The 15,908-nt window shown below is 49.0% G+C and overlaps 8 protein-coding genes across 8 annotated transcripts; 5 read left to right on the top strand and 3 right to left on the bottom strand.

Annotated features, from left to right (window-relative positions):
* Positions 1–415: 415 nt before the first annotated feature.
* Positions 416–768, top strand: Pdw03_5292 (uncharacterized protein; the record flags this gene model as incomplete). Its single annotated transcript, XM_066101019.1, has 3 exons — positions 416–475; positions 533–599; positions 677–768. 3 exons carry the CDS (start codon positions 416–418, stop codon positions 766–768), a joined length of 219 nt encoding a protein of 72 aa, XP_065957959.1.
* Positions 769–4,283: 3,515 nt separating this feature from the next.
* Pdw03_5291 (Zinc finger, C2H2-like) lies at positions 4,284–6,282 on the top strand (the record flags this gene model as incomplete). The annotated part of the gene is made up of 3 exons (XM_066101018.1): positions 4,284–4,770; positions 4,826–5,169; positions 5,239–6,282. 3 exons carry the CDS (start codon positions 4,284–4,286, stop codon positions 6,280–6,282), a joined length of 1,875 nt encoding a protein of 624 aa, XP_065957958.1.
* Positions 6,283–6,722: 440 nt separating this feature from the next.
* Positions 6,723–7,834, top strand: Pdw03_5290 (Bis(5'-nucleosyl)-tetraphosphatase, putative; the record flags this gene model as incomplete). The annotated part of the gene is made up of 2 exons (XM_014683533.1): positions 6,723–6,848; positions 6,899–7,834. The coding sequence occupies 2 exons, from the start codon at positions 6,723–6,725 to the stop codon at positions 7,832–7,834; spliced, it is 1,062 nt and encodes a 353-aa protein (XP_014539019.1).
* Positions 7,835–9,758: 1,924 nt separating this feature from the next.
* On the top strand, positions 9,759–10,602 carry Pdw03_5289 (LPS-induced tumor necrosis factor alpha factor; the record flags this gene model as incomplete). The annotated part of the gene is made up of 3 exons (XM_014683534.1): positions 9,759–10,042; positions 10,089–10,298; positions 10,377–10,602. The coding sequence occupies 3 exons, from the start codon at positions 9,759–9,761 to the stop codon at positions 10,600–10,602; spliced, it is 720 nt and encodes a 239-aa protein (XP_014539020.1).
* Positions 10,603–10,828: 226 nt separating this feature from the next.
* On the bottom strand, positions 10,829–11,146 carry Pdw03_5288 (D-isomer specific 2-hydroxyacid dehydrogenase, NAD-binding; the record flags this gene model as incomplete). The annotated part of the gene is made up of 1 exon (XM_014683535.1): positions 10,829–11,146. One exon carries the CDS (start codon positions 11,144–11,146, stop codon positions 10,829–10,831), a length of 318 nt encoding a protein of 105 aa, XP_014539021.1.
* Positions 11,147–11,389: 243 nt separating this feature from the next.
* Positions 11,390–11,847, top strand: Pdw03_5287 (uncharacterized protein; the record flags this gene model as incomplete). Its single annotated transcript, XM_066101017.1, has 4 exons — positions 11,390–11,396; positions 11,450–11,506; positions 11,562–11,664; positions 11,754–11,847. 4 exons carry the CDS (start codon positions 11,390–11,392, stop codon positions 11,845–11,847), a joined length of 261 nt encoding a protein of 86 aa, XP_065957957.1.
* A 381-nt stretch (positions 11,848–12,228) lies between these two features.
* On the bottom strand, positions 12,229–12,675 carry Pdw03_5286 (D-3-phosphoglycerate dehydrogenase; the record flags this gene model as incomplete). Its single annotated transcript, XM_066101016.1, has 2 exons — positions 12,229–12,290; positions 12,369–12,675. 2 exons carry the CDS (start codon positions 12,673–12,675, stop codon positions 12,229–12,231), a joined length of 369 nt encoding a protein of 122 aa, XP_065957956.1.
* A 1,258-nt stretch (positions 12,676–13,933) lies between these two features.
* Pdw03_5285 (uncharacterized protein) lies at positions 13,934–15,420 on the bottom strand (the record flags this gene model as incomplete). The annotated part of the gene is made up of 2 exons (XM_014683537.2): positions 13,934–14,143; positions 14,215–15,420. 2 exons carry the CDS (start codon positions 15,418–15,420, stop codon positions 13,934–13,936), a joined length of 1,416 nt encoding a protein of 471 aa, XP_014539023.2.
* Positions 15,421–15,908: the final 488 nt, after the last annotated feature.

Here is a 15,908-nt window from a genome sequence, read left to right as displayed (position 1 = left end):
GGGTTGGTTTATTCTTGGGTCTGGTATGATTTTGGGGAAAAAGTGCGAAACTAGAAGATTTCCAAGCTCTGGGGGAGACCACTCTGGAGACTAGCTTCCGTGACCTTGGGCCCCGAGGTCAATCCGAGCACGAGTATCACCAAAAAAGGAAGTTGGAAGCACAAAGTGTCGTTGATGAAAGTGATCAACCCATGGATCGATTATCCGTGTTACCCGGGCTAAAATATATTTGGCTGTACCTCGTTTCCCAAGCGCTAGCACCGACACATTGGGGTATTTGTTCTCCACCAATCTTCGAGGGGCAGCAACGCTAGTTGAGAGCCTCTTGCATTGTACGAAGTAGTATTTTAAAATTTCGGTACGATGGACCTACAGGGGAGGTCCTCGGAGTCGCCGGATGAGCCTCCCTTTCAGCATGCAATACGTTGTCTCAGTTGTCGACAAGGTGAATATTCCATCCAAACTCTCTAAGCGGGTGAGCATGCGGGTGTCCCCCAATGCTGTGGTGACGGCTCAAGTGGAGAATTCTTAGCTATCCCCATCCTCCTCGAAGCGAAAAGAAGAGCCCGGAGTGTCATTTTCCAGTGTGTGGCTTTTCCGTGTGTTTCGGTGTTGTGGTGGAAAAAATACTATAGAAGTTGGGGGCCAAAAGGAAAAAGGGGGATAACAAATTCAGCGTACGATTGGATCAAAGGATCACACCTCTATCGCACGTGTGAAGGACTGACAGCGTCTCTCAACGGCCATTTCTCGGTGCTGGCTGGCTAACGCGCTAGAGGACATTTTGGGGTATGTGTTTGACGTAGAGGTTGAATTTCATCCGTCAAAACAGTATTAAATTACTTCCATATATTTATAGCGATTAATTCTGAGGCGAAAAAAAAAATGGGACAACTTGGCATCGCATGTAAATATCTCCCTGTAACCGTGTAGGAACATGCGTCGAAACCTGACAAGTAAATCCCCAGATGCCGCCAGGTTCACTCTGTTGGATGTGGCCAAGGCTTCACCAGAACAAAATGAATCCAACTCAGCACATACGCTGGATATGACTTCATTCCCCCAGTTTAGTACAAACTAAAATTTAGACTTTGCAAACGGAGTACATGACTGTTTCCTAGTGAGTAGAACAGACCCATTTAATGCACGGGGGTTTTAACCACCGGGATCGCCGATAAATACGAAATCCCCAGACAGCGGTGTAATTTATCCAGCTGCGCCTTGATTTTCAGGGATGTGGATCAACAATTCCCTAAGATGTTTGGCTATGTGACGAATTCCAAGAACGCCTTTTTTTTCGCTTATGATTGGTATAGACCAGCGTGGGTCTGTGGCTTGGGCATGTGTGGCGCTAGTTGTATTTTGGTGCATCGGCCCCCAAACACGGACACTCCGAATGACAGCTCGCACTCCCCTGTATCGGCTAGGGCTATATGGCGTAATTAGTGTAGATAGTCTAGACAAATTTGGTCAATGGGAAATGCGGAGGATCGAGGGGGCCGACATTGGGTTGGTTTTCTTTTTTGGTGGCACAAAATCACCCCGGTGTTGGTTTGGCAACCTCCATAGATGGATAGTTAGTTCCATGAAGGGAATAGATCGTAATCATCAAAGTAGATGGGTCTGCAATCAAATCAATCTCCGCCTAATGTCACTCTTTTCACCGTGCATCCCGGAAAAAAAAAATAGATTGACATTCCTTCATCCATGTTGGGCGGACCCACCATTACTTTTCTTCGGATATGGATCTTCCAGTGATCAAGGGATGTAGAATTTATTTGTAGACATACAACATATGTCGTGGACAGAGGAACAGTATCCTGTGAATTATAAATCTAACAAGGAGGGGGAGCTTCCGACCGAGTTTCCTAATTAGGAAAAGGCGCAAAAGGCAACCAAGAGACGCAGGCCAAATCGCGATAACCAAAAAGAATGCGGCTCTTGCAACAGAAGCCGAGAAAATCCGAGGAGGTCAATCCAAAAAGAAATTTGACCCCCCCATACAACACTCTCTAATGATCGCCTGTCAAGATTACCAATCAGGAATAGCGGATGAAAGAGACACGAACCCACCTAAGCCGACCGCCCTAAAGAATGCCCACTGAGCTTTCAGAAGGCCTTTCAGTGTCCTGATTGGGGGGGAGTTAGGAGTCATTCATTTCATATTTCATTGGGCCGTGACACATGGACCAATCACTCCCCGGGCACGCGGTAGGCCTGCCGAATTATGGAGGGGATGCTAAATTGATGGGGTTCCGTCACGGATCGACCGAACTTATGGAATTTCGATTTTTAGGTGTATTTGTGTGTTCTATGTGCGAAGTACTCAGTACTCTGTACTCCGTTATGGTATCACTTCCTGTCGATTCTCAAGTTCCTTATGTTCACCCTTCGCTTTCTAGTTCGAACAGGGAAAGAAAGGGCAATCCGCAGATCTGAATCTAACATAGTTTCTTCTGAACTTGGTAGATGTTTGCATATCATCTCATTCCGAACCCGGTCTTCCTCTTGCCATGATTTGATGCAAAGAGAACTGGACTGGTACGGAGTATTCCGACCCGCACTGATAGGATAGAGAATTTTTGGAAAGGGTACCAGATGGACATTTTCTCTTCCGATCTTGGGTTCCATTGTTGTGTACCTTGGTAGGCTAGTCCACATGTATACCCGTAGATACGTGTATATGCACGCCGGGGTGACGAGGCCAAGGGGGGGAGGTCTTTCTGGGGGAAAAGGGGGCCACGCCCGTAGGAGAGCTCCTGCTATGCAGAACGGAGGTGCCGATAACGACAAGAAAAACCACAATTTATCATTTACATGTAATTCATTCTCGTGCAACTGTTGAATTTCTGACAGAAGGCTGCTCCCGGTCCCCCGTCATAAATCCATTTTGTGTTGCCGGGCTTCGAAGCAAAAGGACCAGCAACTTTATAATTGCTTCTCGTCTCGATTTGCGCCATTAACCATTTCTGTTCCCTGGAGCACGATGGACGATCGATAGTATCTCCTTGATGCAGGTACTTTGGAAAAACCAATATTGGCTTCGACCGGAATTCCGGGATCAGTATTCGGTAATCGTACAAATCTCGTGCGGCAAATTAAGCCAAAAGTGGATAAGGATAGGCGAGCTGTCAGAACCCAGATCGACTACGTAGTGGGTTGGATTGACTATTGACGGGATCGCAGACATTGGACGCCTGATGAAGGCTGAGCCGATGGCCTAGACAAGTGACAAGTACGGAGTACAGAATACCGCACATATTACAGTACAAATGGTGTGTACACACCTCTTCTCGGCAGTTTGATGTCAGATATCCAGTGTTTTAAGGTGAAGCATTCCATACGGAGTAGGGTAGAGGCTCAAAATTATTAATCGCCAATTTTTTCGCGACCAAAGAAAATTCAGATGACCAGATGGAGACCTATGTTCGAGGATTTCCATGTGCAGATAATAATATTAGCCCGAGGGCCCCAAATTTATCTGCATGGGCGCTAAGTTCCCTTGTCCTTGCTCACAGCCCCCAACACGTTCATCTGGTTCGTGCCAAAAATACGGTATGGAATGGTTATTCTTGTTTTTATCATTTATTATTTTATCATTTGTGTATTATTTGCTTTTTCATTATGGAGTAGCTTTTTGATTTTTTTTTTCCTTTCAATTCAATTCGATTTTCTTTTTTTTTTCTTTTTTTTTGTTTTTTTTTTTAAACATAATAATTCTAGACACAAGACTATAACTAACTACGGCATCGTCACAATTTGGCAATGCTTCGTCCTCTTTAACATCTATAATATCCTCTCCTTCCTCCCTCAAATCTGCAATGAATCTATATCATTGACTCAACCGACGACCCAGCGCAACCCTCGTCTTCGATCATTTCGGGAACACACTTGTTTAGCTTTATCTCCTTCGACTCTTCTCTGCCGTCGATCAACATTGCTTCTCTACCCGTGTCTGTGGACTTGCAACTTGGACGCGACCTCCCTGCCTTGCAATAAAGTGAACCTTCTCACCTCCTTGCATTTAATTTTTTTCTATCTGTCAATTGCGCACGTTGCCTCAATTTCGTGGTTGGTGTCTTGGTTAGCCGAGCGGGCCGCGATCTCACCCAGAAACCTTATCACCGGTATGTCCATCCATCGCAAAATTGATGAGACAGCATATACTGACCAGTCTTCTGTGTCTAGGATCGCCATCGCGCATTACATTTCTCAAACAAGGAGACGGCAACTTTTGATTGCAATTCCGATTTCACTCTCTTTCCTTTCCACCCCGATCCAAGATGATGGCCCTCGAAGCTGCCAGGCCTAAACAACTCTCATACTTCGATCCCGTAACAATGGATCTCTCTATGTTCTCTTTCCCGGTTGAGGGCTTTCCCCACTACCAACAGGACCTGGATATGTCGCATGCCGCCAATGCCTACTACGACACCCACCCATTGTTGGAGTCTGCAGATCTGCAAAATCCCACATATTTAGCTTCTATACCCGCCACGCCTCCTTCGATCTCTGCCTCTAACTCTGCAGAGCCATATTTACCTACCGGATCTGCTGCCTCAGGGCAGTCCATTGCTAGCGCATCTTCATCGGCAATGGGATCACCATACTCAGGAACCGCGCATGCCTTCCAGGAGAACTGGGTGAATACGAACCACGGATTGGGTCTACCAGCCGCAGTGATGAACGACCTTTTTTCACAAGAGTACATGGGAAGTACGTTGGAAATGGAAATGCCCTACCAAGAGAAATTCCTCGATCCTTTTGTCGGTACGTTTTGACATCAATCGCAAAAGCTATCTAGCATGCTGACGGGGCATACCAGATCCCTCATTGATTCAATCGGCGCAACAAGGATCTGGAATCACTCCGATCATCTCATTTCCCGACCAGCCCACCTCTTCCTATACAAACGTGCCCAGTTATATTTCCCACTCTCCCGCCCCATCACCTCTCCCATATAATGATACCGCAGAGCACCACACCTCGCCCCGCACACAACCAGTACAGCACACTGGACCATCTCCCCTTTTGGTCCCACAGAGGTCTCATTCGCGACCACTCTCGATCTACGATCGGCGGTCGTCCATTTCCTCAATTCAGTCCCGACTCTCCCAGCCCAGCCCGGCGCTGAGCAGTATTGATCCAGACGAAGACACTAAAGAAAAAGTGCGCTGCCCACATCCCGACTGTGGTCGAGTCTTCAAAGACTTGAAAGCCCATATGTTGACTCACCAGTCTGAGCGACCAGAGAAGTGTCCAATCCTCAACTGCGAGTACCACATCAAGGGCTTCGCCCGCAAGTACGACAAGAACCGCCACACCCTGACCCATTACAAAGGAACCATGGTATGCGGTTTTTGCCCGGGATCCGGCTCCCCCGCCGAGAAGAGCTTCAACCGCGCCGATGTCTTCAAGCGCCACCTGACCTCCGTCCACGGCGTAGAACAAACCCCGCCAAATTGCCGAAAGCGCAGTCCTGGCGTAGCTAAGAAGGGCACCAACTATAGCCCCGACGCGACAGGAAAGTGTTCTACCTGCTCATCGACATTTAGCAACGCGCAGGACTTCTACGAACATTTGGATGACTGCGTTCTCCGCGTCGTGCAGCAAGAAGAACCCTCGGAGGCGATCAACCAGCAGCGTCTGGCAGAGGTCGCTTCAGACGAAGAGGTCAAAAAGACCATGGAGAAGCACAAACTCCACGACGTGGCTGGCCCGATCGACCAATTCGACTATTATGAAGACCAAGATGACCCCGATGCCCACGACCCCTCCAGCTGGCGCGGTCTGAAGACTAGGCCCAAATTCTCCAAGGGCAACATTCTCGCTTCCCGCCCTCTCATCGGCTCCGGCAATGCCATCTCGAAGAATTCATCCAAGCCCCGCGCTGTCACCACCCGCCGCCGCAATAACCGTGGCAACTACCCTCAGTCCTGGGGTTGCCCCAGCAGCAGCCTGAAGACCAGGAAGCGAGTGCTATGTGTCTTTGATGGCAACCGCCGCCTGTGGAAAGACGAAATGATGCTCAATAACGAATTCGAGGTCCGTCTGAGACCTCTTGGTGGTGTGGGCGACGGTACCAACCGCGATGCCTACATAACCGATCTGGATGTTGAGACATTGAAGCGCGCCGAGGGTGTGCACAACGCCACTCAGGAGGAGCGTGGTCCTTGGTTGGGCGGCCCGTCGCCTCATCTTATGGGTCAACCGGCGATGCTATTGCCAGAACTGTGCCTGCCCCATGATGATGAGATCTCGCTGAATGAATTAATGGCTTAAACGACTTTGTCTTTCCCTCTCTACTCTCCCATTTCTGCCTTGTCTACTTCCTTCTCATGTCTCATTTTTCCGTACAGCAGTGGCGTCTTGACGAGCGAGTTGTCTGAAAACGGATTATGGATGATACCTTGGGATTGATGCGTTTGAATGACTTTTGTGTTTTCTTGTTCTGCTGTTTTCTCTCCTGGCTGGTATTGGCCTGTTTGCCAGATCCTGCTGGTCGGGATCTACTATGACACTATTAATCGGAGACTAAACTGAGTGTCGAATTGAAATTACATTCAAAGAAAACGCTTTACTTTATTTTCTTGGTAAAGGACTGTGTAGGCTAAATCCCAAAAAAAAGCCCAGCTAGGAGTCGCGAGAGAGGCACCGATCAGCCGATCTCCACTCCCGTGTTCCGCCATCTCCCCCGGTTTCACCTCCATCCAACTTCCACGATGCAACTAGGATTTTCAGAAACTCTCCCCACTCTGGTCGCAAGACGCTTTACAGCAGCCCGGGATTCTGGTCATCTCGTGTTCTCCCCAACGCATCTGTCCATCATTAATACTGCAGGGATATCAGTGAGTGACGTCAAAACTTCGACCACAGCAGTCCTAACCTGCAATTCCAGTATCAACTTCGCTACTGCCCTGCCCTCGCAAAGAAACCCTCCAACCTAAAGCCCGACAATGGCACACAAACACCAAAGCCCGATCCCTTCGAGAATCCATCTGCAGATCTTCTGATCGCTCAGTTCCCGCCCGAGAACCCCGCCTACAACCTCATCCTCAACAAATTCCCCGTCATCCCGAACCACTTTCTCCTCGTGACAAAGGCCTGGCAGGCACAGACCGATATCCTCGACAAAGCAGACCTAGAGGCTACATATGAGTGTCTACAAGCCTGGAACACCGACGACGATGGATCTAGACTCACAAACGGCTCGTCTCCAAAGAGCCTCTTCGCCTTCTTCAACTCCGGCGACAACAGCGGTGCAAGCCAACCCCACCGCCATCTCCAATTCCTCCCCGTTGAAGCAATGCGTCAGCCGGGCTCGGAATCCTGGCACCCACTGATCGACCTCCTTACCTCCCAACCAACCCTCCCCTCCCCAGCGCCAAAGTTCCAGCACCTACCGGGTCTCCCCTTTGCCCACTTTGCACTCCCAATCCCACCGTGTCCCTCGGCTGAAAACCTGCACGCAATCTATATCACCCTCTACAAGGCTGCCGCCGCGGCGACGCGCGGACGGACGCTAAGCCAGGACACAGAGCCGCTTTCCACACAAGGACTGGCGTCCATCAGTTACAACCTGGCCATGACCCGCTCGACAATGATGATTTGCCCACGCAGACAGGAAACGGCATTGGTCCCCGTCGATAGCGCGGCGACGCGGGACATTGTTGACCCTGGCGTGCTCTCGCTGAATGGCACCATCCTTGCAGCGACGTTGATGGTCAAGGCTGAGGGTGAGTGGGATGCTTTGCGTGAGAATCCGGAGCATTTGACGGAGGTCCTTGCCACGATTGGATATCCTCGTACGGACTCTCGTGTAGCTTCGCTGTGAAGAGTTGTCTGGGGTTGTTGTATAGCTAAGCGGTGGGTGTAGACTACTTGCATGCTAGATCTGAATACCCGGAATGGATTCGATTGGAGGATGTACAAATTGAACATATATCAGGTCTTGTGTTTCTTCCATCTATTACACACCGAAACTAATCTGTGCAACGTTTTTCAACGGAAATTATGCCTTGTTCTCATGCGCTACATCTATATGGACAGAAGGCCAAGGAGAGAAGAGTATGGATTCTGAACATGTCACATCGACAAGACAGAGCGCGCGAAATCTGGAGTATCCAGTAATTCGTTGAAGTTCTCTCGGAATACCAATACTGGGTGCGCGGAGATACAGGTCGGGAGAAAACTACCACAAAGGCCCCGGAGAGCAAATTGTAGCCACAAGGATTGGAGGCTTCCTCTCTTATGATGTTTGTTCCATCCATTCATCGAGAGACACATGGGGCAGCCCATTTCAGCAACACCGATTGCCATCACAGGAGAAAAGCAAATAGCAGTAAAGCCAATCGGAGCTATAACGACCAGATTTGCCAGAGAAACATTTCCTTTGTTTAGATGTATATACCCTTCCCTCTCATCACGAGCTGTTAAAGGCTAAGGAGAGATCAAAAGGGAAAGTAGCAGATGGTGGAAATGATATCATAGGACATGAAGAGCCTTGATTGAAAATCGTGCAGGAAAAACAGAACGATGATGGTTTAATGTTCTGTCAATATAGGCCTTTTTGGCCGGTAGGAGCTCCGAGCGAGGCCAGACATGAGTGGAAAGGGAGAAGCGACCAGCAAAATCAATAGGTGGATAGACAAAGTTGACCGCAGAAACAAACACCTGCCTAGATAGGAAGGCGCTGGGGTCACACGTGACTCCATTAACCCCAACTGCTTCTATTAAGCTGATAGTAGAGTGACAGATTCAAATTGGAAAATGAGCGGGCACTTCTATTCCTGTAAGCAGGCAGGATATGCAAATTCTCAGCCTAGCCCATGAACTCTTCCCTGACTTTGTTCCGAACTTAGATCTGATTGAATGATTGCCATATCGCTGGAGATCACGAGGCAGGCTGTTTGCCATGGTGGCACGGTGCCCTGACTTTTTGTGGAAGATCGAGATTTCGCTCGGATCCTGCAGCCCGATGACCATTATGTTGCTCGTCGGATTCTTGACTTGGCAGCGTGCTCGTGGATGGGAATGGTGGTTTCATTGGCGGTTCCGTTTATCTTGGCCGTCGGGGCGTAGGCTTGTGGACATAATAACGTGATAGTCAGAATGGAAATTCCCAAAACGTAGGTATTGTAGACACAGTTTGATTCAAACGAAAAGTGAGTTTTGTTGGTCGCTTTGATTTGAGTTGAGTGAATCGTGTTCAACATAGGCATCGCTGTCGCTGTCATCCGCGGCGATTGAATGTGACAACTACTCCGAAAATCGGTCCAAGATCTACTCATCCAAATTTTAACACAACCAGGACTAATACATACAAGCCCGTATCTTGTTTCACATCATAGACCATTTTTCCCCGACTGATTGTGTTGGTACCAGCCATACTTCCATGATGTTCCAAATATGAAAACTGGTTAGACCTCCAGGGGGCTGTGACCTGGCACTACAGCTGGGCGCAGACCCGAGTGCCAAACCATGTGCCAAGCCATGTGATCTATAAAAGTCCATTAGGATTGGCCAAAATCCACTGTCCAATTTCCGTGTAGTCGTTATTGGCCTTGTAGACCCTTAGCTTTTTGTCAAATATGCTGTTTAAGCCTCACAATCCCCTCGATCGACAGAATTTCTCGTACTGATATGAGCTCCACAGTTGCCGCTATCACCATTCAAGAATGACGAACTTGCAGTCATTAGTCTCAGTCATTAGTCTAAGATTTTTCTTCATCTATCAATCTAAAGACGGACTATCCACTATGGAACGCAACAAAGAATCAATAGTGCGAATTGCACCGGCCATGGCCGCCGAATCAAGCACAGATTATTCTGCCACAGAAGCAGTGACCGTATCAAAGACAGCGCCGGCAGATGAAACCACGTCGACTGCGAAGTTGCCCATAGCAATGCCTACGGCGCCGCCTACAGCCCCTGAAGCAGCACCGTCACCGGAACAAACTACAACTACAACAAGAGGATCGCCGGTGCCAGAACTTGTGGTGATGATCCCTGGAGAGAGTGGGCCGCCTCCACAATACGATGAGTATGATTTCCGGTCCAAAGAATTCGGCCCTGTCTAACATGGGCAGACACGAGAACGACGCAATCACAACCGCCGCACCGGCAGTTGCATTACAACAAACCAACAAAAAAGTGGCACCGATTGGACCACCAGTTCCAGTTTCGCAGAGGTTCATACCATTGGCCCAACTTGGGGACGAGCCTGCACGGATCTGTTGTCCCTTTTGTTTGCAAAAGGTTCAGACCAGGGTGAACAAGGAAAGCACCAGCGCCACATCGTAAGTCTTAACATAACCTCACCTCACTCTCCGCTCAGATTCACTTCTGATGATGTTGAAATCTCATTTACTTGATAGGATGGCGGCTGTATGTTGCTGTCTCTTCGGCGGAATTTGCTGTGCATTCCTACCATTCTGTATGGAGATGTGTCACGACTCTCACCACTTCTGCACGAACTGCGGCGTGGAAGTAGCTATTCACCCGCATGACGGACCGGTACAACAGTTTGGACCTGACTCCCCCGGTGCAATAACGCAAGCACCGGGCTGTATTCAACCACCAGAGGCAGTCACGAAGAACTAAGGTGACGACCTGAAATGTTCCAAGGAGCGGGGGACTTGTCTTAGGCTTACTGGCTCGTATGATACCTTTTGACTGCTCTGAGATTTATCTTACTTTAGTCTTAATAATGAAGTAAGAATTGGTGAGGAAGCATTGGAATTTCATTCATGAACCCTGACCCATGCAAGATGGACCAGCCACCTTACATGGGCCAGGGTTCGAAATATAAGACACAAACAGGTCCCTCTTAGGGGAAGTTTCCCTCATCGTCGGGCATGGCCCCGATCAACTGCCCGTACAGGTTCGCCAGGATGACGGCGTCCCAGCGGTCGCCCCAGCGGCGGATCTGCTTTGCGAACTCAACCTTGGTGTCCAAGATGCGCTCGCTCAGAACCTCGAACTCGTGGGCGTCGAAGGGGGGGTTGCTGGCCATTGCATCACGTCGGTCAATGCTGGCCCGAAGATTGACAATGCCCACCTCAAAGGCCCGCCGGATGCTGAGGGGGGTGATGGCGGGGGCAGCAGCGGGGACTGCAGCGGGGACTGCGGCGGCCTGTCCACTCATGCTGTGTCAAAGTATGTTAGCATGTGATCAATTGGTGCATGCATGGGGCGAGACTGCCGGAAGGCATGTGTCTCAATTGCTTTGTTTACATACGTTGCGGTGGTACAAACGCCGGTTGGGGGGGGGGGGAGGAGAGAAGAGGAGAGGTATGAGGTGTATGGGTGGGCGTGGATTGATGCGGCACACGCTTGAGATGACTCAAAGACAAGCTAAACGCTGTGAAAAGCAATTGCTTGTGATGGGATGGGAGGTGTTTGTAAGGACGAAAGATCGTTTGGGCCCATCTAACCAATTTATAGTGAGCAATCGCCTTAAGCCGATCCGCTAGAAGGGTAGGCGTCGAGTCAGACGCCCAAGACAGTAGGCACATTAACCCTTAATACAATTCGAGCACAACATTGATTATAGCTTGGAGCCTGTCGCTTTCGCAACCAGATCCGCATTAACGGGCGTGACAGCCTTTCCAGTCCGATAGAACGAGAGGATATTCTCCATATCCAGCCTTTCAAACCCGAAATGTGAGTCAAACGAAGCACCTGCGTTGTGGGCCATCTTCTAAACATTTTTCATGGCTGCAAGCTCCGGGCTAACGCGCGGCTCGTCATAGTACACATCCAATCCAGCAGCAGCGAGCTTACCACCCCGCAGAGCATCAACAAGAGCATTCTCATCAAGCAGCTTGCCCCGGGCAATGTTTATGAGTCGTGAACCGGTCTTCATCTTCGCCATCAGAGATACATCGAGGAGTGTCTCGCCGCTGAATGGCGTCGCAATCATCACGCAGTCTGAAACAGCGAGGAGGACTATCAATGTGTTTGCGGTATATTTGCATTGGAGACGACTTCCAGGTGTGCGGGCATTCTCACAACCTCATGATAATGAATCTTCATGTTCATGGCCAGGAATGCTTTCTCAGCAGTGCGCTGTCTAATTTGATTGAAGCCAACAATTCCAAGTGTATGCCCATTGGGATTGTGTGAGACCGTTGCCAGATTACGGTTTGCGTCAACAAATGCATCAGCATCCAATGTGCGTGCGGCAATGTGTGACCAAGAGAACAGGTGGAATGTTGAGATGATGAGCTAGATGGCGGCATCGGCGACTGATTCTGTGTAGGCTGCGGCCGCATTGCAGTAAGTAACTCCTGAAGATGTTGAGAGTTATTAGCGGCTTTCTCCGTGATATGGGATTTCCAGACAGCTTTATGCCGTTGCATTCATACCCTTCTTCGCTAAAGCTGCAGTGTCAACCCAATCAAACCCGGCGCCGGCACTGGCATAAACCTTGTAGGAATTTGGGAGAAGCGAGATAAGCTCCTCATCCCAGTTCCCCATCTCACATCCGGTATTCCAAAATGGGCGGTAGATGGCGAAGCAGTCACCAAATTGGCGCTCTTTTAGGGCTCGGATAAACTCTGGCCGAGACATGCTGTAGGACCGGCGAACATCGAAGGTATCTTTGAACTGGCTGTATTGGTCATGATTCCAGCGGATATCATCACCAATGTGGAGGACAATTGGTTTGATCATTTTGGTTGGTTCTTTAGGTTGTATAGATTGAATCAGTGGTTGGGACAGGGCTTAGGGGGATCTGAGCATGGCCAACGGGCAATTAGTGCAAAGACATTATAGGACCATTTATGAGAACCTCACTTCTAATCTGGTAAGGCGAAGCTAGATGAGTTTTTCAACTGACATTTTCCGACTCTCTTGTCGACGTTCATCGCGGCTATTGCATTGTCTACCCCACGGCTACTGAGCAACCGCCCGGGATAGCGGGTGTCGATGCCCCGGTTGATGGAATCCGGGACGTCAGCCACCGAGGAAATTATGAAATTTCTAAGTCTAACGTAGGAAAAGAGGAAGAAAGCGAGAACAGCTTGGTTTTATCTAGATCAACCAAGCTTCTAGGAAGAATTTACCTTCGGTTGTTGGTCTGCGGAATACAAAAGGCAATCCATGCAAATAAAGAATGGTCGAAGTGGTATTAGGTCTTAAAATTCTCAACTTCAATCACCAAAAGAAAGCAAAAGGCAGAAAGGGCGTAAATTGAACTATCTGAAGAGGGATTAGGAAGAGAAACCAATGCTGGCGAACCAATCGATATGCCCGAGGCAGATCGTCAAATTCCCGACACAAGACCCGAGTTAATTCTCATCCTCATGACAAGATAAGCCTTTCAAATCGAAGAACATGATTCTCAATAGTGCTAGAAGCTCATGGCCTTTCCACTAACTACCGCAATTATGTGCCTCCTACAACATCACCCGCGTTTTGACAACAATGTGGGGTTGTGGATCTTGAAAGGGCAAACCACATTTGATACTACGCCTCCAACATCTGATCATGGATTATGATATAACTGCGATAATTTAATCAATCTCGCACACTGCAACCACCTCTTACACTTCCTCTTACTGCTCCTCTTTGACCTCCTTCTCCAGCCCCGGCCACTTCTCTGCTCCATGCCGCCGATTCCTGAGAGTGAGGCTTGAGGGAACGGAATGCAAACCAGATAAATCCTACAGATCTCTCAGATGTTAGCTAGTGGATAAATCATTTATTCTCAATTAGAAACGTGTAAAACGCTGTACTCGAATATCTAGAAAGCAACCACGAGGAAAGTTATACACAGAAAGAGCTACAACACAGAGACTCAGACCAGCTGAATGCACAGAAAACACAAGATATAGGCCCACTTGCCAAATAAGTCGCATATCCAAAAATGAAAAAGATTAAAGAAACAGATTCACCCTTAAGGCTAAGGGTGTTGATCCAATGACCAAAATCAAAGCGTGATGCTGTTAATCTCGCACCACTTCTTCTTGCAAGTGGCATTACCAAAATGATAAGAACCCCCCTTAGCCCAGATATGCTCGGCAACCTTTTTCCAGGATACCTTTGGTGGCTCATTCATATTCATGCTAGCCTTAGTTAGGGAGCTGTACGCGTCGTGAGATTCAGCGTGAATGATGACAGCTTGGCAAAGGAGTCGGATCTATTAAGATAGGAACTGGTCAGTCCGTGGCCATCTTTTGCATGGAAACGAAGCACAGATTCTGAACTCACATCCTTATCCTGCCATTTTGGCTTTCGCACTCGCTGGTCTTTCGACTTGGTGAGGGTGCGATACCGGCCTCGCAGTGTAGATTCGGCCTCCTTGAACCCACCTACTCGCTTGATGTCTTTATATGATAGCCCACGGCGCTTGCAGTCGATGAGGAACGTGTTCCGTTCATCGCTGTAGTGCCCACTAGTTTCAATGCTGCCTTTTTCTTCTCCACTCTGCTGCGGGGATTGTCCTTCTTCATTGGTTGAGACAGAGAAGGATGGACTGAGACTGTTTGCTAGCTTCTGGTCCGGGGACCCAAATTCTGTATCGGAGGAAAGTAGCTGCGTGCTTGGGAGGTACATTGGGTGTGGCTTGGGTCGAAACTGAGGAGCCTCAATGGACGGTGCATAGGATTCACAAACTGGCAAATGGGATACGTGGCTCATGGGCCCGGTTGGCACGGATGAGCCTAGCGTCATAGGCGAAGGTTCAAAAGAGGTAGCAGGCATTCCATTGCTCGATCCGTACATGTGGGCCGCCGACTCGTCGCACTCGGTTGAGCTGGTGTATGCATTGGAGACGGGCCAAGGTGCGCTGTAACTGTTGTGAGTTTGCCAGCCGCTGTCCTCGGATGGGGCCCTATGGTCACGAGTAGAATACCACATATCAGTCATACTGGCTGGTTGATAGACAGACCATGGCATGACCTCATCATAATTCACAGGCCTTGCACCTGGGGATGTGGTAGATGATGGTACGAGATGCGCACTGTTGGAGTGTGGATTGAGAGATGAGCTCATGGAATATTTGGCGCTGTGTGGGCTTGGGGCACTGAAATGAGCGTTGGAAAAGACCTGCTCGTTCTGCGGGGCATCTGAGACCCTAAAGGGTGAAAGACAAGGCGTTTTTTCAGCTCCCAAGAGGAATGAATTACTGGCCACCGCGAAAATATTGCTGCGTGGTGCTGGGTGGACTAGCCCGGCGTATGTTTCCATGTGCTGAGTAGTGAAAGGATTGTCAAAGTGGTCAAGCGACTCCAGATCAGATTCACAATAACTGCTTCCGTTGCTTGAAAGAGTGCTGCTCAGGTCCAGCCGTGCTATGAATTGAGACACGCTCTGCGAATAGGCAGTGGGGCGAGGGTCTTCCCCTCGGAGGGACATATAACGCCTGTCCTGCATAGAAGGCATGGGATTTCCTGACAAACGATACTGGTTTAGCATGGCTTTAACCGGTTTTCGAGGACGTTGTTGGGCTTGAATACTCGGGGAAGGGTGATGAAGCAAATGAAAGTCCAAAGTGGAGTTTGATGTGGAGGGGTAAACAACTGAGTACCAATCTGTGGGGGAAGAAAGCTGTTTATCAAGCTCATCCGAACTCCCAAGGAAATCCGACGAGTAGGCGGATATAAGATCTCGCGACAAATGATTGAACCCCTTGGGCACCCCAGGAATAGCTAGCACGTCTGCCATGCTGACCACACAGAAAAAGAAAGATGAAAATATTAAAAAAAAATTGACTGAGCACACTAGAAGCGTTATTGTCCTCCACGCTTCACCGCAATTGCTAGCAAGTGTTTTACGCGGGTTGTCGCTGTGTGTGGATGACCGCTATCCCGGAGGTTTTCTCTTTGTCAACCAGTACACACTGGATTTAGTGTGGAGAATTCGAGGAGACCTGCAGCGCTGACCGTTATAAGAGGTTAGGGCTT

Source organism: Penicillium digitatum, chromosome 6, assembly GCF_016767815.1.
Source record: "Penicillium digitatum chromosome 6, complete sequence".
Lineage (NCBI taxonomy): Eukaryota > Fungi > Ascomycota > Eurotiomycetes > Eurotiales > Aspergillaceae > Penicillium > Penicillium digitatum.
Note: the sequence above shows the minus strand (reverse complement) of the source record. Positions and strands in the feature narration are given on the sequence as shown.